The sequence below is a fragment of the Acartia tonsa genome, chromosome 4 (assembly GCF_053477335.1).
Source record: "Acartia tonsa isolate MP-2025a chromosome 4, ASM5347733v1, whole genome shotgun sequence".
NCBI classification, from domain to species: domain Eukaryota; kingdom Metazoa; phylum Arthropoda; class Copepoda; order Calanoida; family Acartiidae; genus Acartia; species Acartia tonsa.
The window spans coordinates 21697534-21722498 of NC_137263.1; the positions used below are offsets into that span (position 1 = coordinate 21697534).

The following is a 24965-nucleotide window of genomic DNA, read 5'->3' on the forward strand; positions in this document are numbered from 1 at the left end:
TTTGGTCCGATTTTCAAAGTTATAACAGAAATAGACCTTGGTGGTTATGCAATAGTAGAAGACAGACCTACCCAATTTGAATTTTAAGGGAGTGTTGACACCTCCTTCCGCATGCCTTAGGCGAAACTATGACAACAAATTATTTTCTTTTATTACCCTTATGTTTATGATCGGCCAATATAACAAAGGACCGTAGTCACCCATTTTCAGTTCGACTACGGCTCAATATGGCAGCTATGTAAACGTGTTTTGAGACTTGGCGTGGAGGGAGTGAATTGTAGATGATTTAAGATTTAGCTGATTTTGACGAACGGCTTCGGCTGCCGAGCCCTGACAGTTACAATTAAACAAGCTGATGATTGACGAATAGCTGCGGCTGCCGAGCCCTGACAATAACAATTGAATGAGTTGATGTTCGACGAACAGCTGCGGCTGCCGAGCCCAGACAATAACAAATGAACAAAGCAATATCTTGGAAAAAACATAAAGCTTTTTTAATGAAATTATTTATTTCAACAATTTGTAATAATATTTAAATATTCAACATTTAAATTACACTATGATAATTATTTTTTAACTTCTAGGAAAAAATATTCTAGCCAAAAGATAAGCTATAAAAAACAATAATCTTAAATTTGAAGATTGAAAACTTTTTGCTTAAAAAAGAGGCATCGCTTTCTTTTAATAAAAAGTATGAATTTAACAATTAACTAAAAAACAGCTGTTGCAAAAAAATGATAAAAGAATGGAAGACTTAGAAAAATTGTGTTTTTAAATAATATACATAATTAAGTGTATAACATGCAAATTTATTTTAAACATTAAACTCGATATTAACATCAATAAACTTTATAATATAGCTTGGGAAAAATAATAGTTATTTATCGCATCGTATCATAGACAACTTTCCGCGATAAATTATAGGATTAATTCGGTTTTGTTAGGCCCAAGGGGCCAAAGGCCAGGGCTAACAAAACTGGTATTAATATTATATTTTTCATTTTACTATTCATGGAAAATTTTCTACAATACAATGTGATACATGATTTTTCAGTATGGCTGAGAACTGGTTTTAATCCAAAGGATCTTAATCGGTTTCGAATCCATACTGGAAATTTTATTCTTCAATCATTCCGTGGCATCCATATAATCAATATTGAAACATCCATGCCCTTTACCCCAGGGATCTAAAGAAATAAAATAATGGCCTATAAATTAATGTACATACCTAATGTTAATTCACAAAGTTACCCCTTTTGTAGATTAAAATTACTGGTTGAACCGTTTTGACACTCAACTTAATAATTCAACCAATAAAAATTCATTAAAAGTCCCCAAAGTTCTTCAGGGACTAGTGTAATAAACAGCCAAGTGTCCCCCCTCTCTCTCTGCCTTTAATCACCAACATTCGATTATTTTTCTAACAAAACTGCATGTTTTGGGTGCCTTTCTTAGCTTAGGTAACATTAAATGTAATTTATGAAAACCTCGTAAGAAATATATTTACTCAAGGTTCAAAACAATTTTTATCAAAAAATTTGTAATTTTACTATTATGATTTTTATTTCAATATTCTTAGAAAATGAATTTTCAGTATGGCTTAGAACCGGTTCTAATCCAGCGAAAATTAATCGGTATCGGAGCATACTGGAATAAAAAAGATACTACTCATTCTTTTCAAGTAAATGAAGTTTGTCTTAATTTGTAATAAAATGATCCTATAAAAAAACCAGAAAACCTAAAATTGCTTATGTTCATTTCTAGATTAGATTTGTTTAGTTCCTTAATTTACATTAGCACCTCAAACAATTACAAAATAAGCTATTAAAAAATTAAATAAAAATTTTAAATTGATTTGATAACCTATTTCATCTTTTCTTTTAATTTTATCTAACCTCTGCTGTTATTATAACAGCATATTCTAAACATAATAAAAGCATTTTTTTCTGATATTTACATAATAAATCTTTATATACAATTAACATGTAATACTAATATTGAGAAACAATTATAATATTATTATTTGGCTAATTATCTATAATATATTTACAAGGAAGATATGATACATGGCAAGATTAAACTAATTTTCCAGTATGGCTTCGAAACCGATTAATATCCGCTGGATTAGAATCGGTTCTCAGCCATACTGAAAAAATATGTATAACATCATATGACAGACAATTTTTCACGAATCTTAAAGTAAAAATCTTGTATGATTTTTCATTTTAATATCCACGGAGAGCTGTCTATAGTACAATGTGATAATAAATAAATATTCTTTAACAATAATAGATTTACATTTTGTAATTATTTACAGTTTTATATGTAGTATGTACTTTCTAATAAAAGTTATATTCATGGGTAAGCTCTTTATGGTGCCCATAAAAAATGACGTCATACAATACAAATGACCAATGATACATCGACTAAATTACCAATGTCAGGCCAGTAAACATTTAAATTGACCAATAATAGGCCAGTATGACGTCATTTTCTACAGGCACTGTAAAAACCTTCATTTTTGGGACTAGTTTTTGACAGTGTGTAGAAATAAATCTACAAATAACTGAGTTTTTACTAGAGTGTTTAATTTATGAGTATTTAATTAGAAGCTTAAGCTGTGGTATTTATAAAATATTCTAGAGGTTGCTTGATATGATCGTTGTGTTGTTTGTTCCGGAATCCTAAAAAATTGAATGATTATTAATAGTTATTTCTCGGTCGTATTATAAACGGCTTTCCGCGGATATAGAATGTACAATCATAAGATTAAAACTAGTTTTTTTAGCCCCGAGGTGCCGAAGGCACCGGCTAAAAAACTGGTTTTAATCTTATGATTGCACATTTCTATATTAATAGAAAACTGGATATAATACGATGCTAGACATAGTTTTTTCGTATGGATGAGAACCGGTTCCTATCCACCGGATTCGAATGAATACAAGAAAAAAATTTATATCCTAAATATTTTTTAAAAAGACCTCGTAGGCAATTTCTTGCAGTGCTTTTCCGCAAACTGCCCTTCAAGTACTGAAGAGCCCCCCCCCCGCCCCCCCCCCGCCCATCTCATATTTGAAAAATTGCATATAAGGGGGAAAGGAGTTTTTCTCTTTTGGGGGGGGGGGGCTATCACTGTAGGGCTACCCAGCATCCAATGTATCTTAACATAACCTGACTTCAGACAATAAAGAAAGAAACAAACAAACTATCCCCCCATCCTCTTATTTGGGTAATGGTTCGTTAAAGCACAGGTATAGGACCCATTATCTTGTACAAGTAATCTTAAGGGGTAAGGCAATAGCGAAAAATTGATGTACATTGATATAAACAAAATTACCCTTTATGTAAATTAAAATTATAAAAAGAAAAATTTAGACGCTGCTTTTATATGCCAACCAATACCAATTTAATAAACTACTACAAAGTCTTTAAGCTAACGAATTAGAAAATTAGCCTACAGTCCAATGTCCCCCCCCCTCCCTGTATTGAACAGAGATTTGTATAAAGGGTATCAAACTTAGAAGCTAAATTGAGGAAGGCCTGTTGTGCCGAAAAACGCAGCAGGGATCTAAATGGATAAGACTTGATGTATATCCCCAAATGATGATGCACAAAATTACACTTCTGTAGATTATATTTAGTGGTTGAAACGTTTGGTCACTCAACTTAATAAATCAACCAATTAATCAAAATTTAATAAAAGTACCCAAAGTGTAAAGCAAAACAAATAAGAAAACGTTATTGTAAAACTTTGGGGACTAGTAAAATAAACAGCCAACTGTCCCCTCTCTTTTTTGTTGACCCATCTCAATTGTTATTATTCACCTGAATAAGTGTTTCTCTTGTATTGGCAGTACACTCTCCAGAATTCTAAATTAAAATAACAATCATTTTTTCCAAGAAGGAAGGGGACAATGTGCTCTTTATTACACTAGTCCCCAAAGTTTTTATTCGTTGGCTTAACAACTTTGGGGACTTTTAATAAATTTTGATTGGTTGATTAATTAAGTCGGCATTTTATGTAAATGACAATATGTGTAGTAATATTTTTTTGTGTATGATTAAGTTAAATTACATATCTATCTAAGTTGCTTGATCAAACGTTTTAATATTAGTGTACCATCATTGGGGATGCACATCAATTAATTGGCCATTGTCTTATCCCTTTAGATCCCTGCATTTTCAGCTCTAATATAATGAAACAGCCGTGCAAAATATTTATGTTGCGCGAAGCGCATAGATAATTTGTTCACCTACAACTTGCCTCTATTAATTGATTTTAGTTTTTATAAGGAGATACGAAAAGTGTCATATGTGACGACATAAATATACGTCTAAATACATCTCTTTTTAAAGGGTTTCTTTTCCCACTTCTCCTCTCATCCTTTCTTTTTAGACGTATTTTTATGACGTCCAACATGACACTTTCCGGATCTTCTTTTATAAGCACAATATACAACAATAAGAATATATTGAATATATTCACCATAAAAATTTAAAATATTTTACTTTGCTTTTGAATGAAATATTTCAATTTTGGATTTAATAATAATATATTCTTGAACCGTGATATGAAAAGTTTAAGAAATAGTAATATCAAATTTATGTTTGTTGGTGAAGACTTCAGATAACACACACACACACACACACACACACATACACACACACACACACACACAAACACACAGAAGAAAACCAATATTGGCTCCTATACACACTATACAATTTTATTTTGAGCAAAGATTTTCAACAATCGCGTGTTTGTCCGTTAGCCTGTATGAGAGGACTCACATTGTTATTAAGATATTTAATTGTAGTTTCCAAAACATAAATGAAGATTCTTGCAACGACAGAGTACAATTTTGAGAGATCAGAAATTTTATGTTACTATCAAAATTTCTCCAATTTTTTTTGAAATGTGGATTACTAAACACTATTTGATAAGCATATTTCACTTTTTGTTAGTTAGATCTTTAAAGATTATTGTTTGAGTATTGGTAAAAGCACTGCTTTTATTATTTATATTTACTAAGCTTCGCTTTATTGGATGTTTTGTCATCCTTGCTCTATATGAGAAATATAGAAATTCCAGATATTCATAAAATATATTTAGATGTATTTTTGTGCCTGAATATTTAAATTTTCTATTGGTGGATACTCACTGGATAAGGGCGTAATTAAGATTACTATTAGGTCCTACGGATGGGGTGTCGACAACCCCCAAAATTGGCGAAGGCCTGATTTCCCCCTTGTGTCACCTCATTAAAGATCATACAAACCCATCTGACAAATGTCAGTGCTCGTAATTGATTAGGTTCTATCAGGATCTAGACGAACTTTTTTGAGAACACCGTTTAAAATTTTTTAATACAATCATGTTAAAACTGTGAAATTAGGTAATTGGATCAACTGCAGTTCACGGTAAAATATTCCTGGTAACGAATATTTCCAAAAATCTATGAATAGTAAAGGCTAGTAAGGGCGTGATAGAGATTAATAATATTTTACTCAGAGTCGTGCGGAAATTATGTTAACGCCCATAAAAAATGGTCAAAAGCAGGCTTCCTTTTCTTTCGCCCCATTAGGGTACTCAGAAGATCAAATAACAATCATGAGACCATGAAAAATTTAAATTAGAGAAAATTTTCAGAAAAGTAAATAAAATATTAAATTCAATAATGTGAAAATGAAAAATAAAGAAAATAAATCAATTGTTGGAAATGCCTTATAATTGAAAGATATTTTTTTATTTTGCTTTCCTCACTTAAGTGTGTGTAATTAAGAAACGTAAAAATTATTGTCAAAAAGTAAAAAAAATCAGCATGTTTTAAATGATTTTTTTTCTGGAATTATCATCCAAATTTTGAAATCGATGGTTAAATTCGTGTTTATAAATCATAATGGCAAATCTAGATACATGATTTTTTAGTGTGACTGTGAACCGGTTCTTATCGACCAGATATTAATCGGTTTCGAAGCTATACTGGAATAAGGGGGGGGGGGGCGAAAGTGACATTTTTTGAAACCAAAATTAAAAGTCAAAGGAACTCAACTAAAAAAAGAGTTACAGGTCTGACATTTTGCATGGCAGTTGCTTTATAGGGGTACAATATGGAACTGTGAAGAAACGGCGTCGCAACCGCCGAAAACCGCCGAGAAAAGGCAAAAAAATTTCGTCGGGAAACGGCGGTTTTTGGCGGTTGCGCCGCCGTTTCTTCACAGTTACATATTTTACCCCTATAAAGCAACTGCCATGAAAAAATCTCAGACCTGTAACTCTTTTTTTAGTTGAGTTCCTTTGTTGACTTTTAGTTTTGGTTTCAAAAAGTGTCACTTTCGCCCCCCCCCCCTTTCTGCATACCTGAGACTGTGTGGAAGGTCCCCAGCCCAGGAGCTGTCTACGCTCTCTGGACCTAATTTAAACATAAAATTGTATATTCTGCAGGCTAAAGGTATGGTGAAATACGGAAAGTGTCAAGTGTGACGTCATAAAAATACGTCTAAAAAGGAAGGATGAGAAGGGAAGTGGGAAAGGAAACCCCTAAAAAAGAGATGGATTTAGACGTATCTTTATGACGTTACACATGACACTTTCTCCAAAATATGTTTTTTTTATTTTTTTTTCAACTTATACATAGTGTTATAGGAACTGATTTTAATCCAGGGGATATTAACCAGTTTTGTAGCCCTATTTGTAAAGTAATTATGAATAAATTTCTTTTAATATTAAAACCAGGGAAAATTTATCTAATATATGATTAAGAAATGCCAACTGTAAAGCTTACCTCAAAAATAGTCATAAGGCGGCTGCGGCGGGCAGAATTGTTGAGAGAAGAGTCAGGGACATGGTTGTCATTATTATGGGGGTGTGGGTGTGGTCCTCACACGCGGGCCGGTTGAACCTCCGACGGGGACACTTACACCCCGAGCACGGCCCTTTCTGGGTATCACCCTCGGGCGGGTTATCTACTGAAATCAAGTTCAATATAAGTTTAGAAAAAAAAATAATTCTGGCATGGTAGCCGCCGCAACAACTACCCGTGTGGATTTGAAGCAGCCATGACCTCGTATGTGCTCTGCTGATACTAAAAAAGCTTAGTATTGGCAAGTTTTAGGCTATTTGATGGACGTGTTTACTGTTTACGTCCCATCCAAAGATGTGGCATAAGGATTATTAAATCCGCCACCCCCCCCCCTCAAAAAAACAAGGATGACAACATCCATAAAAGCGAAGCTCTGAAACGATATGACAGACGAACATTAACTTTTGTTGAGTGTCAGAACTGAATATACAAAATATGAAAATAAAAGGTTTGACAAAATTATACGTAAATTTGTTGCAAAACTTCTTAAATACAGAATTCTGTTTAAGGACATACTGACATTTTTAATACTTGATTATAGAGATGCTTCGCTCATAATATTGTATCTTATTGTAATAGGAATTAGTAATCAAAAAATCAGATCGATCGGATGATTTTATCACATAAAAAATTGTTATTAAAAAAGTACAAAAATCAACATGTTTAGAATGGACGTACGGGCATTCTGATAACGATTATAGAGTTGCTACGCTTTCTAAGTCGTACCTAACTACTACAGGAATCACCATGCAAAGTTTGAAATCTATAGGACAATTTTAACATGCCTAAATTTACGAATAAAAGCTAACTATCTCGGACGGACGTACGGACGGACCGACCCTAATTATAGAAAAGCTTCGCTTTTAAAAAGATTGTATGTTTTAAATAATCTATGTCTATAGAACAAACCAAATATATTTACATCATACAAAACAGGATCATAGGATAATTTTAAAAACAAAAAAAATATTTGTACATTTTTATATTAGTAGAAAGCTGGATATAATACGATGCTAGACATAGTTTTTTTCGTATGGATGAGAACCAGTTCCTATCCACCGGATTCGAATGAATACGAGAAACAAAGTTATATAACCTATTTAAAGGTTTCGTGTTTTTTTGCCATTAATTCTAGAATTCTGTATGATACTAAAGGTGGTAATAAAAAGGATTTATGTTATTATCAATTTTAGCGAAAGCGTTATTAAAATTATTTTACATTTGTAAAGAAAATAAAGGGGGAAAGTTTCTTTTCCTTTGCCTAACCCCTGCGAAGAGCCCTAACCCTGCGAGGCCTATAATTACGCTGACTTAACCCTGCTAGTCTACCCAGTATCCATTATGACTTAAGCTTACCTGACCTAAAGTAATAAACAATCAAATGAATAAGAACCACATCCCCTTAAATAAACTTTAAAAAAAAGGGTTATGTGCAAATCACTTTGAGGGAAAACTCCAAATATTTAAAGTGTCTAAAAGAAGTTAAAAGGCTCCATCAAAGAATTTATTATTACTTGGATCTTATGATTCTTACCAGATTATCATCTATTCAAACAAAGGGAAACTTGCAGCTGGCTAAATTCAACGACCCCATCTACCCCGTTAATCCATCCCCTCCCGTCATATTGGATAAGGGTACTGACCAATAAATGATGTTCATGGTATCATCCATAATTGACGACAATTTCTACCCTGTCATAATATCCAGGTATGTTCTATATCCATTGCCGCATCCTAGCGTACAAATATCCAGCAACATTCTACAATTACATCCATTGCCGTACAACTTTAGCTTTATACCTGACTTGAGCAGGGAAGGTAGATATGTTTTCCAGAACTGACATTCCTGGATCTTGAATGCAGTCCTGTTCACATGGCGGGGGCTACGCAGCTCCAGATATTCTCGGTTTGCCTACAAGAAAACATAACAAATTAATCCGATTATATAAATGAGTCAGGTTTTATTTATTTAAAAAACTACTAAACCGTTTGAGCTCTCCATTTAATAAAAGAAGCGTAACATAGTTCGTAGGGTAGTTTTAGGCTATTTTATCATTTAGGTTTAAGTCTTAGTATGGTTTTATACCATTTTTATTTCCATCGTTTCCCCTTCGAAGCAAAAAAAAAAAGCCAGAAAGATGCCGGTGGCGCAGCTGCTAGTTTAGAAATAAATTATATGGTTTTTAAATAAGATTATTTTAGGTAAATTGAAAATAATTCTTTTCTTTTATGTTTAAGCAAAAATACTAAAAATGTTAATGCCACAAAAATTAGGGACTAAGAATTTGTTGAATCCTCTGTTAAAATCCTTGTATGTACATTGTACAGGATTGTCAGAGTAAATTAACCTGTCAATTTTAGTCTTTAAATAGACAAAATAAAATGAAATTATGTAAGATTGCAGCAAAAGACGGATTCAGTCAAACTTTTTTTTACCATGTTGCACTTTAAAACAGTCGACCGCCAAACATTTGGCAGCTGCTAAGCCATAGCTATATATTTTAATCTAAAAATCTTAATATTTATATTTTTTCTACTGCCCATAAAATTTGTGGTCATTTAATAGTTATTTCTCGCATCGTATTCTAAACCTCTTTCCGCGGATATAATACGATGCTAGACATAGTTTTTTCGTATGGATGAGAACCGGTTCCTATCCACCGGATTCGAATGAATACGATGTATCGACAAACAAAGAACTATTTCGATATAATAACCTAACTCTTTTATAAAGGAATGTTATGAAAAAATTTGTGCGCATTTTATATAATGCGGTTTGGTGGAAAAATCAGGGATCTAAAGGGATAGGACTAACGCCGATGAATCCTAAATGATTATACACAAAATTGCCCCTTCTGTAGATTACAATTAGCAGTTGAAACGTTCAAACACTCTCAACTTAATGAACCCAACTATTAAAATAAAAGTTCCCAAAGTTGTTAAGGCAACGAATATGAAAACTTTAAAAAAAAACTTTGAGGACTAGTGTTATAAACAGCCCATTGTCCCCTCCCTCCCTGGAAAAAATGCACTTCCTGACAAGTTTGCACAAAATCTGTGGTTGAATTTTGTTTAATAAATAGCACAACATTTCTGCTCCTGTGATTTGTATTCTACCAGCTAGTTGCACGAATGGTTTTATCTATATTGGGAAGCTAAATATTTAAAAATATCTATTATTAAAATCTTTTGAAACAGATTCTTGTTTTACTATAGAGCTTTTGTTTTTACAATAAATTTCCAAACAACAGACTATATGAGCGTGGTAAAAAATGTTAATTTTCGTATCTTGCCAGTGATTCTACGACACATTCATACATTTGTGTATCTAATTATTGACAATCACTGTACCGTCATCCATTTGTGTAAATAACTTTTGACACCCACTATTCAGTCATCCATTTGTGTATCTATCTTTTAAATCTTTCACTACTAAAAGTGTATATAAGTATTAGCCATAACTACTGCACAGTCGTCCATTTGATATCTAACAATTTAGTCTCCCATTAAACACTTATACATTTATGTTTTAAGCTATTGGCTCTCCCACCATTAAACAGAAATCTATATTTGTACCAAACTATGACACTCTCACCACCCTTATATTTTTATATATAACTATTTACTATATCACTAAATAGTAAGTCAATAGTGGCCCTTCCCCTACACATGCATTCATTTGTGTATCTAACTGTAGTAGTGTGAGTGTACAGGCCAATATGAACCTCCGGTAGTTGGTACCCAGCTCCCATTAGAATACTTATTTGTGTATCTAACTGTAGTAGTACCTGTGAGTGTACAGGCCAATATGAACCTCCGGTAGTTGGTACCCAGCTCCCATTAGAATACTTATTTGTGTATCTAACTACAGTAGTACCTGTGAGTGTACAGGCCAATATGAACCACCGGTAGTTGGTACCCAGCTCCCATTAGAATACTTATTTGTGTATCTAACTGTAGTAGTACCTGTGAGTGTACAGGCCAATATGAACCTCCGGTAGTTGGTACCCAGCTCCCATTAGAATACTTATTTGGATCTCTACAAAATTATAAAAAATAGTAAAAAGGCAACATATAATTATAACCATCACAATGAGAAATTAACGCAGGAAAACTGCAAAAAAAAACTTTGAAAGTTTTAAAAGCTTTACTTTCGCATTAAAAATAAATGCAACAAATAATTGCAATAATTATATATGCAGAGCAAAACATGGATGATATTATTCTTAAGTAGCGAAGCTTGAAAACAACTTTATAAAACAAAATAAAAGCTAAACAAAAAGTTTGATAATCGGGAAGAAGTCATTGGTCATGGGAGTTTTTAAAAGACGCACAGACAAAGTGTATAATAATAGAGTAGTTTACCATGAAATCCCAAGAAATCTATCTTTAATATCAGCGGAGAAGATAGAATTTAATTCATTAAAAGTGCAGATTGAGGGACGATGTAAGTTATAAAGGAGTCTTAGGATTTCTACAAAAAATTTCAGACATCTTCCTTCAATAGCATCCAAGAAAAAATATACAAATGAAGCATTGAAGCTCTTTATAGTGAATAAAAAAATGACGCCATACAATACAAATGACCAATGATAGACCAATACGCAAACTAAATTACCAATGACAGTCCAATATACATTTTAATTGACCAATGGTAGGCCAATATGACGTAATTTTTTATAGACAATATAAAAATCTTCCGAAACATTAAAATTATAGAGTAGACTCTGTGTACAAATAAACTTACCCAGTTTTTGCAAAATTGGACCAGTACGTCATAATATCGAGGGAGAGCAGTCTCTCCTCATCTGTATAGTTTACAGCACCCCCAAACTTCCTGCAAAATATTTAACTTTTCACGCAAAACTTTGTAACAAAGCTGTGCTCAGAACTCACACAAGCTCCTTGTGGAATCAAATTGGAACAGCCAGAAACTTTTTTTCTTCAAGATGTTTTGATTTTTAATTTATATTCTCTAAATTTGTGTATTTTGTTTAGTTTGAAATTTTACAACATTTAGCAAAAGCGAAGTTTATCTATGATTAGGGTCGGTCTGTTCGTCCAGAACGGTTAGCTCTTTTTGTGTAACGGTTAGATCTTAATTTTGTATTCATTTAAACAATGACATGGTTGAAATGTTCTATCAAACTTTGCATGATGATTCCTATAAAAGTTAAGTACAATTTAGGAACCGCAGCAATTCTATAATCGTTACCAGAAAGTCCATTTAAACATGCAATTTGTTTACTTTTTTAGCAACAAATTTTGTATGTTAAAATTATCCTATTCATCTGAGTTTTGGAATACTGATTCCTATTACAACAAAGTACACTTTTATAAGCGTAGCATCTCCTTAATCAAGTCCTAAAAATGTAAGTATGTCCTTAAACAAACTTTTCCACGAATCATTTAAATCTTCATATGAAGCCATTGTTTATCATTAATTAATGGAGTGTAAATGGGGGATAGGTGGGAATAATATAGCTTTTGAGTTTGTCTTGATATCTCTTATAGTTTCCGAGATAGGATGGGGAGCATATTACGCCCAAGGAATAGTGATAATCTGGATCCATAACAGTTGAGTTAGCTAACCTTTCAATGTTAAATTATATTAAATTAAGAAAGAAAATTTGAGGAAATAAAAGTGTCATACATTAGCATTCAGAGAGAGACGAGCTAAAATTTGAAACTTTCAATTTCTAGGTAGAATAAGAATTTATTCTACTTAAACGCAGTTAGGGACATAAAATGAAATAAACGACCAGAATATGTCTTGAAAAAGAATTAATGTAATCCATATTGCATTATATCTTTTCTTGTATAATATATTCATATGGAACCTTTAAGAGATTTCTTTTTACATTTATTCCCGGATTTTAGAGATATAAAATTTCTGGATAAAATGGTAATTTTTTTTGTATGGAAAAGTAGAATTGAAAGATATATCGAATATTTTCATATAATCTTGTCAAAATACTTGTAGATTCAACCAAGAACGTAAAACAAGGTAAACGCGAAGCTCAACAATCAGATGGTAGGACAAACGAACGTTAATGATAATAATCATTAAGCAGAATACAATTTTATTAGTCTAAACAATACTGTTCGTAAATTTGTTACATAATTGGTTAAATATAGTATACTGTTAAAGGACAAACTTACATTTTGTAACATTGTACCTTATTGTTCTAGGAATCATTATTTAAAAAATCAAATAAATAGGATTATTATATCCAATTGTTGTTTATAATTCAACATTTTAAAAATCAAGTTGGACTTTTAATTATCAAATGGTTTAACGTACATAAATCAACAATAACAGTTATCCGTTACGGGGACGAATAAATTGCCCCTAATTATAGAACGCTTCGCTTTGAAAGAAAAGAATTGAATGAAACCTGAATGGATCTCCAAAAACATATGCTACTTCGTCTCCATGCATTACTCCAGACCAGGTTGGCCAAGGAGAGTTACGGGTCCGGTGGTTGAAATAGTACAGATACACACTGAAATATAAATGGATGTAGAATATATGTGGATATTATGACAGGTTGGCCAGGGAGAGTTACGGGTCCGGTGGTTGAAATAGTACAGATACACACTGAAATATAAATGGATGTAGAATATATGTGGATATTATGACAGGTTGGCCAGGGAGAGTTACGGGTCCGGTGGTTGAAATAGTACAGATACACACTGAAATATAAATGGATATAGAATATATGTGGATATTATGACAGGTTGGCCAGTGAGAGTTACGGGTCCGGTGGTTGAAATAGTACAGATACACACTAAAATATAAATGGATGTAGAATATATGTGGATATTATGACACAGGGGAGAAATTGTCGTTAATTTAGGTTACTGTTTACCAGGTTATTTATTGGTCAGTTCGTTCATCCAGTAGTAGGGGAGGGGATGTGTTAAAGAGACGGATGGAGATCCTTATTTTAGCCAGCTGCGGATTTTTTACATTAAAGTAACAGGATGTCTCCCTGTCTCTGTGTCTGTCTGTACTATTCTTTTTAAGGAGAGTCGACTTCCCCAAGTAATGTGCCCATAGAGACCTCTAGGGGCCATAGCCGATAATTTAAATATAATGGTTTCCGAGCCCTATTCATCAACTTTGAATATTTAATATACATGACCAAGAAAAATGTTTTCTTGTTTTCTTAGAAGAGCCACTTACAAACTTTTCTTTTTGATAAACACAAATGTTTTATCCTTAGCAGGGATCTAAAGGAATAAGACAATGGCTAATAATTTATGTACATCCCCAAAGATTATACACAAAATTACCCCTTCTGTTGATTACAATTAGTGTTTGACACGTTTAAACACTCAACTCAATCAACTAACCAACCAAAATAAAAATCCTCAAAGTAGTTAAGCCATCGAATGAGAAAACGTTATTATAAAATTTTGTGGACTAGTGTAATAAACAGCCCAATGTCCCCTCCCTCCCTGGACCCTTAGGTACTTAAAATTCATGATTAGTGAAACGAAATTCTGAGGAAAAATACTCAATTTTTTTTGTTAGCCTGGGCTTTCTTTTAAATTTTGTTAGCCTGGGCCTTCTTTTAAATTTTGTTAGCCTAGGCCTTCTATTAAATTTTGTTAGCCTTGGCCTTCTATTAAAAATTGTTAGCCTGGGCCTTCTTTTAAATTTTGTTAGCCTGGGCCTTCTTTTAAATTTTAAAATCTCGCTAATCAAAGTCTAGAGCTATGAGCTATGGGTCAATATTTCAGAGAAATCAACATTCAACAGAAGAAGGGAAGAAGATGGGGTAAAGTGAGAAATCGTTAATTTAGCCCGTTGTGTGTTTTCGCTTTATTCATGCTAATCTGGTGTAAGCTCCAAGTATTAATACATCCAGTGCAGTGGAATAAAACAACATTCCCTATAAGTACATGTTTCTTGTTACTTACTTTTTATTATGATCAGTCTTGGCTAGAGCTTCAGCAAATTGAACCACAGGACAGGTGAACAAGAAATCTCCAGACATCCGGTCCAAGGATCTGTGGGGTAGGCAGGTTTTATCATCAGGTACAATAGAGTCAAAAAGAGTAATAGCGGTTACGCCCTCTTGAGGCCTCTAGGGGCGCGTAAAATGTTTTCTTTTTAATCTATGTTAAGATCAGCTGTTTACAAAAAATATTTTTACACACAGAAAGACAGACAAACAGACAGAGAAAATTTTACCTTAGAAGGGTAGTTATTTCAAACTTTGAATGTATTTCTTATATATTTTACTCTACAAAATATCATAATACATTTTTTTCATCTTGAATGCCTTATCTTTAAATGCCTGTTTATTCTTATTTCCACAGATAAATTAGAAGATTAAGAATTATGACAAAAATTAATATATTGTATAATTTTATTCTATTTTTGTGAAAATGAGAGCAATTTGCATATAACTGTGTCACTCCGACCTGAAAGAGAGAATCATAATTCATATTTTCTCCTAAGATTTGCCCAATAAATCTTCCTATTTAATCTGCCTGTCTAGACGCTTACAATCTAGAAGGATATGGGAGGGGGTAGGGCAGGGATCTACAGGGATAAGATAATGACCAATAATTTGATGTACATCCCAGATGAAGATACACAAAATAACCCCTTCTGTAGATTAAGATTGGTGGTTGAAACGATTAATCACTCTACTTAATAAATCAACCAATTAAAAGTCCCCAAAGTTGTTATACCAACAAATAAGAAAATGTTATTATAAAACTTTGGGGACTAGTGTAATAAACAGCCTAATGTCCCCTCCCTCTCTGAGGTAGGGCAAGGTTCAGATATAAAATCTAACACTCTGGAAAGAGATATCAGATAATTCTTCTTGCCTTGCTTTCAAATTAAATATTTACTTTTCTTATGGAAAGACAATCCTTTTTTAGCTACTGGTTCTGAGGCGGTTTTAAGCTATTTTCTTGGGAGGTGGGACACCCCGAACCCCTTAAAAAAGAACCCCCCCCCCCCAAAAAAAAGGATACGCAAATTTCAGACCCCAGATTTGGCGATTTGAGAAAAATTTATCTTTATATTATAGCGAATTAGATAATCTAGCAAGCATCGCTTTTATCTTATAGATAAAAATAGTAAATCAAATAGCGAAGACTGAGATCTGAAATTTTCGTCACCCTTCAATATGACGCATAACGCATGACCGCTACGACCGTGACATTATTTAAAACCCAATCAAACACCCACCACACCTTGGAGGAGAAACTTTAAAATAATACTTAGAAAGAAGAGCTAATTAAACATGAAAATTCAAAAGAACGGCTTCACTTTAAATTTTATAAAAGCATGTACTTTAAAATTTTAGTGTGTATATAATGATGTTGTCAGGGATCTAAAGGGATAAGATATTGGCCGATAAATTGATGTACATCCCTAATGATAATAAACAAAATTACCCCTTCTGTAGATTACAATAAGGGGTTAAACCGTTTGGACACTCAATTTAATAAAGTCCCAAAAGTTGTTAAGCCAACGAACAAGAAAAAGTTATCATAAAATTTTGGGGACTACAGTGTAATAAACAGACCAATGTCTCCTCCCTCCCTCCCTCCCTGTATGATGATGTTGTTTACATGGAGAATATGATGATAATAAATGATGTTGAAACGTTTGGACACTTAACTTTATAAACCAACCAATCAAAATTCCAAAAAGTCCCTAAAGTTGTTAAGCCAAAGAATAAGAAAAAGGAAATTTTTGGGAACTAGTGTAATAAACAGCCCACTGTCCCATTCCTCCCCGTATGATGATGTTGTTTACATGGAGAATATGATGATAATAAATGATGATCATCAAGGGAGAATGCAGAATATTACCACAGACAGGGATAGAACAACTAAAGAAAATCTGATCTTCCACAAACTTTGGCGCCAATAATATTATATAATTGATTTATGTGATTTATAAATCAAAATAGCCAAAAAACCATACAGAGAGAGCTCATAGAAACTTTCCTAAATTGGAGAAATTATTAGGTTTACTGAATATTTCTTAACGGACAAACAAAAAGACTTTAAAACATTATTTATGTACACTGTTATACACTATGAGCGAATAAAGTTATTTTTTTACAAACTTATTTATGGCCCAATTGTCATAAAGATAAAGTCTAACTAAACCACAATCATGATGTGTTTTAGTTAGTTTTAAACTTGAATACCTTATTCTTTAGGCCCAAAGCCAAAAATACATATCTAAAAATCTCTATTGGGAGATACATAGTATTCCTGCAGTATTTTACTATAATTGGGCTTTAATTTTACATATTGACTACTGGGATGGAATTTAAAATCAATATATGTGAGGACACTTTATAATAAACTAGGGCTACGCCCCTAGAGGCCTCTAGGGGCACGAAAAATGTTTTCTTTTTAATCTATGTTAAGATCAGCGGTTTACCAAAAAATATTTTTTTAGATGGGCTTAGTTATGTTTTTATTTTTTTTGGGTGAGGGTTGTGGTACCCTCTTCCAAAATAGTTATATACCTTCCTAGGACCTATGAGAAGCTACCATGTAAAGGAGAACCATAATGGTTTAGCGGTTAGGGGATACTTCGGAACAGACTTACAGAGAGACTAACCGACTTTATTATTTTACTTTTCCAAATAAAGTCGTTTAATTTTTACTTAACCATAGAACATTTATTATGATAATATCCATGTTATGGGTACTTAATTTTAATTAAAATTTATATATCTTGTATTTTTTCTATATTCACATTTTTACTTTTTATTAGCGAAGCTACTTTATAATTTGAAATGTCCGTTCGTCTGAAAATTTTTTGGGGAGTTTTGGGATTTTCTCGGCTCCTTTTTAAGATAGACGACTAAAATTTTCATGGTTTTAATAAGTTCACATATTTTCACTAAATTTTATTAAGATTCGCCAATTGCGTGGGGTGCTAGATCGATTCCTAGATTATTGTTTTTTCATGAATTACTCAACTCCTTTTCAAGATAGACGGCTGAAATTTTCAAGTTGCAAATCTGTATACTTCTATCAAGTTTCATCGAGCCTTGCAAATTGGTTGGGGTGCTAGTTCGATTCCAAGATTTGTTGAAACCGTTAGGAAGGATTTTATTTTAACTTATTCATTTAGCCGTTTAGGTAAAATAAATAGAAAAAAAGAACTAAAATTATTTAAATATTTTGATAATTAAAACTGATGATAAATACGTTTCCTGGCCAGATTTGTTGGTTCATATGGCTGCGTCCAGTTGGTGTACATGTACTTGATGGCAGCCAGGCCCATGTGCTTCACGTACAGGTTGATCTCACCCACTGCAGACTCGTACTGCTCCTTGCTGATACTTATCTAAATAAGAATAGAAATATAAACCCGTCCTCAGCCATACTGAAAATTGATGTATAACATCCAATAAAATCAATTTTCCACGAAAAATCATATAATTAATAACAGTTTTGTTGGCCTGGGTCTCCGTATGAACTAAAAGAAGCTTCACTACAAAGGACAACCACATATGTTAGCGGTTAGCGAGATCCTTCGCTACAGACTAAAAAAGTTACCCCTTTTAAAAGTTTTTCATTTTTTTTACTTTCCCTTGTGAGTACCTCAAAACAAAGTTAAAACAAAGTAAAACAAAATTGTTATTTTACTTTTTCTGTAGTCACTAATGAATATCGAACTCACGCAACCTATGTAATATTAAAAGAGAATAAGTATTATAGACAGCTTTCCGCCTTAAGTTTTGTTAGCCCCGAGGGACCGGGATAAAAGAACTGGTATAAATTTTATGATTTTTATTTTAATATTTGTGGAAAATTTCTGTTATTCGATGATATACATGATTTTTCAGTATGGCTTAGAACCTTCTCTAATCGTAAAGTTATAAAACTCCGATACAGGTAGAAAATAAACACAGTTAAAAATAAGATTTGGATAGGTATATACTACATACTATATATTTCCTTCCCAAATCTCATGCAGTGAAAATCCTGAAAAAAATGCATAAAAGTACTGTATTAGTATCCATATTTGGGTATAAATATAAAAATTGTTGTATACACACATTCACTACTCAGCTATACAAATATAGAATATATATATCAGGGCTCGACAGCCGCGCGTCAGCCGTGACTTAGCCTCCAATTTAAAACCCGTTTAGATGACTTGAATTTTTGTTTTGAAACGAGGAATTGACATATTTTTAACAGGTTTAGACTGATTTTTTTAAATTGTAAAAATGGCTTTCCCCGAGGCTTACAGGCGGTTGCCGTTCCCTGACATATATATATATATATATATATATATATGTATATATGGGATAATATATTTCCATATCCCCGCCCTGATTATGCAGTAAAAAGATGACTTAGTATTGCTTTCTGATAAGAAACCTTTTACTTGGATGAAAGACTGGGCAGCCATGGCTATAAAAGCAATGTTTTTGCTTCATTGAAAAGGGCTATTTTGTGCTATATCAATAACACCACTTTTTATCATGTAAAACTACCGGCTGCGCCTATTGCTTCTAGGGATGTGAGGACATTAAAATAACCTTATCAATTAAAAGCTTATCTAAAGTGAAAAAAAAATCAATTGGTTTTAGGAGTTAGTTAACAGACAAACAAAAATAGATTTTAATGTATTTAATATACAAAAAAAACTTGCTAAAAGGTTGTTAAAAAGGCAATAAAATGTTTTATATTTTAATGGCCTTCCGCAGTTGTTAGGCTTAGTAAAAAAAAGGGGAAAGGGTAATGTTCTTTAGGATGCCAATTTTAGGGAAAGTGCCAATTGATTTTAAAAATAGAAAAAATTAAGTTTTAAAAAGAACAGACAAAACTATCTTTTTAAGCAGTTGTGCATAATGAATTTATACCATATAACCTATCTACTTCTATTTATTCCTTTTTTTTCCTGTGAAAAAATATAATAATGTTCTCACAGAACAAAAGTGCAGAAAAAAAGAAATATTATGAAAGGGTAAAATGGCGTTATATTACAATAATTCATTATTATAATATGACTTCATTCGGGATACTTTAGCCATAAGTTTTTAAAGAGCTTCCTATCTACAGGAGAGAGAACCAAATTGAGAGCAGCATTACCAGAGCTCGATCTTTAAATCGTTTATAGGTGATTTAAACCGGGGCGATTCATTTGGCGCACCATCAAATTATTAATATCAATCTTTAAATCGAATTTGCATGGGTGATTTGAATCGGGCAGTGGCTCACCGAGTGGCATTGGCGGTTTAAATCGGGGTGATTTATTTAATAAATAAATATTTTTTTTTAATTACTTTAATATTCTATTGCAAAACTATCGTGAAAACATTTTTATAGTTATTTTTAAAATAAATTATATATTAATGTTTTATATAAAATACTATACTGACACGGTATTTTATATAAAATACCTTACTGACACTGCTTAAGTAATAAAGTTGTACTGGCGCGGATCGATATTTTAGTGAGTGCGCAAGCGATTTAACAACACCGCACCGAAAATCTTTTAAAAATCAGGTGCGCTGTGGCTTACCACCAGCGCGCCTACGGTTCACCTCTGAATCGCCCCGATTCAGCGCGGCATAAAAACGATTTAAAGATCAAGCTCTGAGCTGAAGAAAGAACAGACACTCTCACTTGTATCCATGAATTTAATGATGTAATGCCCAGTAAAGCCCAGGGAGGGAGGGGACATTGGGCTGTTTATCAAACTAATCCCCAAAATTTTATGATAACGTTTCCTTATTCGTGAATTAACAACTTTGGGGACTTTATTGCATTTTGATTGGTTGATTCATAAGATTGAGTGTCCAAACGTTACAATCATAAATTGTATTCTTCAGATGGGGTAATTTTGGGCATCATCCTTAAGAATGTACATCAATTTATTGGTTATTGTCTTATCCCTTTAGATACCTGAGTAATGCCTGACTGTCTTGGACCAGAAGGGATTACGTGACTAGGAATCATTTAGCTATACAATACTTTTATATAACATGTGTAGTAGTGATGGATTTAGAGTATACGTGGATATTATGACAGAGGGGAAAATTGTCGTCAATTTAGGTTGCTATTTATCCACTCATTTAATGGTCAGTGCGTTCAATCAGGAGGAGGGAAGTGGATAGGGTAAAGGTGGTGGGATTGGAGAGATTGTTATTCTAGCCCGTTAAAAGTTTTACTTTATTCAGGGATAAGGGATAGGAAATGTAGGAAAATATTATTTCAGGCCTATTTCAACCCTAGGCCTAAAAAACCAGTTATGGAATGGTGCATTAGCTCGTTATCAACGCTAGTGAAATAGCTGTGTGTGTGTTTTATGATGTTTTTTGTCTCTTGCATTTTTATTAAAGAGTAAAAATTTTATTTGAAAATATTATTCTATCATTGCTTATTAAAATTTTAAATAAATTTAGTACAATAAGTAAATAAGTGCTTGGGTAACCTTCTATCAATTCTTCTTTTTCCATGTTAGTAGAATAATGTTTTTTTGTACTTTTTAGCATTTAATAGTTCATTAGGTGTTTCAATCAATTCCATATAAAGTTTTAAAATTTAAAATACAACATTTCATTTATAAACTACCAAATTAATTATTCACAGCTACCCACTTTCCAAAAATTAATCCCTCTACTTTTGTTTTTTATATATGGTATTTTATTAATGTAAAACTCTGGGCAGATTAGATGATTAAGCTGATGTGATAAAACACCTTTTATTTTTGTTTCTTACAAGCAGACCATTTCAAATATTTTCTTCAATTTTAGATGCCGCGTTTTTTATATCTCTATTCGCTAATTGGCTATTGGTTGATACAAAACAGGTCGATCCTTATTGGTTTAGAGCGATAGCTACTTGGGAGCGTCCGCCAGTGATGGCATTTAATTAGGAATTGGTAAAAGTTGCAATATCCCTTTTGAATCTTGGCCGGGACCTAATTAATAGCCAGGTTTCCTATCCCTTATCCCTGACTTTATTAGAGAACATGAAAATCTGGTGAAAGATCCAAGTAAGAACAAGTAAAATAAAATCAGAAATAGTAAAGTAAGTTATATTCAATTAGTGTTATTATAACACTAAAAAAGTAAAAATAAACCACATTCCATAAAATACTAATCTTTTATTTTGTCAACTTTTCAAAAGTAAAATAGATTTATAGGAAAAATTAAAGTCCATTATTGGATATCTCATATGACAGTTACGATATTTCTTTTCAATTCTGTAAAAAAAATTTTTCTTTCAAATCCGAGTTTTTTTTCAGCTTAGAAAAATCTTTAATATAAAGAAGTGAGGTTTTTTATGTTTGTCATTTAAGATTTCGCTAACTATTGAACCATTTCAGTTCTCCATTTTATGGAATCTTCACATAGGCCCAAGAATTTTTTTATGTTATTTCATTTTAAGATATATGATGGTTTTAGACTATTTAATTGACTTTCCATCCCCTAGATGCTAGGGGCTTAGCCGCTAGTAATAATTCAAGCATACGCGAAAGAGGTACTACGACATTGAACCCTAATATGAACCAGGATTCGAACCAGGTAAAAAAATCTTTATAAGTTTCTGCAATTTTCTATGAAGAAGCTTTTTTTTTTTAAATTTCTCCAGTTTTCATTTTAACGTCCTGTTGATAAGTTTCAATATAATTTATGACAGTGCAGTGTTTTAAAATAAATTTAAGTAAAATATCTATGATCATATTTGTTGTTATCTAATGTCTCATACCTTTACTTTTTATTAGACAAAATGAATTAAAATAATTACCTGTATAAGCGAAGTATATATTTATGTCTTAGAATAGTGTATTTTTATTGAAAATAGGTTGAGAAACATTCTGAAAGAAAGTTACTTTTATCTAGTATGTACATTACATATGTGTATTGTAATACAATTTCAACATTTATGCCAACAAAGTAAGTGCATAAAAAGCAGGGCTCGGCAGCCGCGCTTAAGCCGCCTGTAAGTATCAAGGAAATCAACCTTTACAAATTTAAAAATATGCTGAAAGTCTAAACTTGGCCAAACTATGGCAAACCCTCTTTTTAATTTTTTTAAAGCATCCAAACGGGTTAAAATTTGAGGCTTAACGCGGCTGACATTGCGGCTGCCGAGCACTGATGAAAAGTAACAGTAAACTGTAATAAAAAAGCTTAAGAAGTGCATCCTAACTACAATTATACTACTTTCAAAGGTTTAAACAACAAGGATATTGATTTCCATAACTTTGCAGCAATGACAAGCTACAATAAGCCAAATAAAAGAGATTATTATCTTGTAAATTAGAACAGGTTTTTCCTTAGGTATATTTCATTGATAATGGAGACCCTGTTCCGACTTTCAATTGAGTATTTGAATATAAGCCAATAGCGTCGGAAATATTAACACAGCCAAGTCGCTATCAAAGATCAGAAAGCAATTTGCTAGCAAGTCTATACTTAATTCTATATTTAATCAAAATTCAAGTATATGTAGATGAACCAATACAACCAATAGTTATAGAAGCTGCACATCCAAGAAAGGTTGATAAGGTTGCAACAGTATTTGTAAAGTTTTTACAATCACAGGCGTATAACCAGGGATTTAAAGGAATCAGACAATGGCTGATAAATTGATATACATCTCCAATAAAGATGCTTCTGTAGATTACAATTTGTGGTTAAATCGTTTGGACACTTAACTTAAAGAACCAATCAATCAAAATTCAACAAAAGTTAACAAAGTTGTTAAGCCAACCAATAAGAAAACGTCATTGTAAAACCTTGGGGACTAGTGTAATAAACAGCCCAATGTCCCCTCCCTCCCTGCGTAAAACAGGAAACAACTAAAAAAAAATTCTATTTCAATCCAGAGCTGAGGTGGATTCTTAAAAAAAGTTTGCCCCACTAATCGCTAAGTGGGGCAAAATTGTTTTCGTGATAAATTTACCAAAATCACATTAAAAATCTACAAAAAATAAACAAATTCATAGAAGGGTTATGAACATTTTTTTAAAAGAATCCACCTCAGGTATCTTAAACAACAATGAACGATAAAGTGATGTACATCCAAAATGAAGATATGCAAAACTTTTCCTTTTGAATTCGAAATTATTGATTGAAACGTTAAAACCAGCTAATTAAAAAACACAAATAATCAAGATCAAATAAGAGTACCAAAAGGTTCTAAGTCAACGAATAATAGAGCGTGTTTTACAGTATTATTTACAGTAGAAAAGTCCCCTCCCTCACTGATTCATTTTGAATCATCTTTTAATTAGAGTTGGCCCGGATACTTTTTGGTCGGATACCGGATATCCGGCTGATTTCAAAACCCGGATATCCAGTTTAGGCCGGATATCTGGCCAACGTTCGATATCTGGCAAATTACCGGATATTCGGCCGGATAACCGGATATCCAGCGTAAAAAATCAGCTTGATAGCATGTAACCGGATAGTTTTAATATCCGGCCGGATATTGAAAATGACCGGATATCCGTCCGGATAACCGGCCAGACCGGATATCCGGCCCAACCCTACTTTAAATACAAAACTGTGAATTGTATCTTTTTCTACCAAGAAAAGTTTGTCCTAAAAGCAATGACTTGTCGAAAAACAATACTTTTTGACTCAATAATGATTTTCACCGATTAGAATCAGGCAAGCAATATAAGTATTTTTTGGATTTACTTAAAATAAAATAGCCTAATACAATAACAGGACCAATGAGAAGCTTAACTAAAATAAGAACCCATTCGGTTCAATAGTTATTTAGATCTTAAGCTCTAGACAAAAAAAAACCTTAGTACTTTTTATAATTGGACAATAAATAGTATTTCTAGCTGCTCTACTTATGATCACACATGTCCTTGTTAGACTATGATTTTATGAGTTGTTTAGGAAAAGCCCACAATGGCTTCCAACTGCCATAAAAATATTTGGATCATGGAAAGAAAACAAAGTAACGGGTTTAGTCGTATTTTCATAGTAGCTTTTCTCCTAATTCTAGTCCCTGCGGGGGACTCTAGCCCTGTGGGGAATTTCCTAACCCTGCTGGGCAATCATTAACATCTACCTAACCTAACTCATCAAAAGCTACTGTGAAAATACGACGAAACCCGAT

General features: G+C 32.7%; 1 protein-coding gene across 3 annotated transcripts in view; it reads right to left on the minus strand.

The window, feature by feature from the left end:
- Positions 1 to 490: 490 nt before the first annotated feature.
- LOC145316437 (acetylcholinesterase-like) overlaps positions 491 to 24965 on the minus strand; it is a 65519-nt gene continuing 41044 nt past the window's right edge. Inside the window, exons 9-18 of one of the 3 annotated variants that reach the window (XM_080156917.1) lie at positions 18077 to 18210; positions 14793 to 14882; positions 13262 to 13369; positions 11611 to 11700; positions 10830 to 10902; positions 8664 to 8775; positions 6786 to 6966; positions 6362 to 6413; positions 3826 to 3870; positions 497 to 2684 (exon numbers count right to left, since the gene is read on the minus strand). In XM_080156917.1, coding sequence (XP_080013043.1) covers positions 6797 to 6966; positions 8664 to 8775; positions 10830 to 10902; positions 11611 to 11700; positions 13262 to 13369; positions 14793 to 14882; positions 18077 to 18210 — 777 coding nt within the window. In that variant the 3' untranslated portion in view covers positions 497 to 2684; positions 3826 to 3870; positions 6362 to 6413; positions 6786 to 6796. Of the gene's footprint in view, positions 2685 to 3825; positions 3871 to 6361; positions 6414 to 6785; positions 6970 to 8663; positions 8776 to 10829; positions 10903 to 11610; positions 11701 to 13261; positions 13370 to 14792; positions 14883 to 18076; positions 18211 to 24965 lie in introns of all 3 variants that reach the window. The other 2 variants (XM_080156915.1, XM_080156916.1) reach the window with 2 other exon arrangements.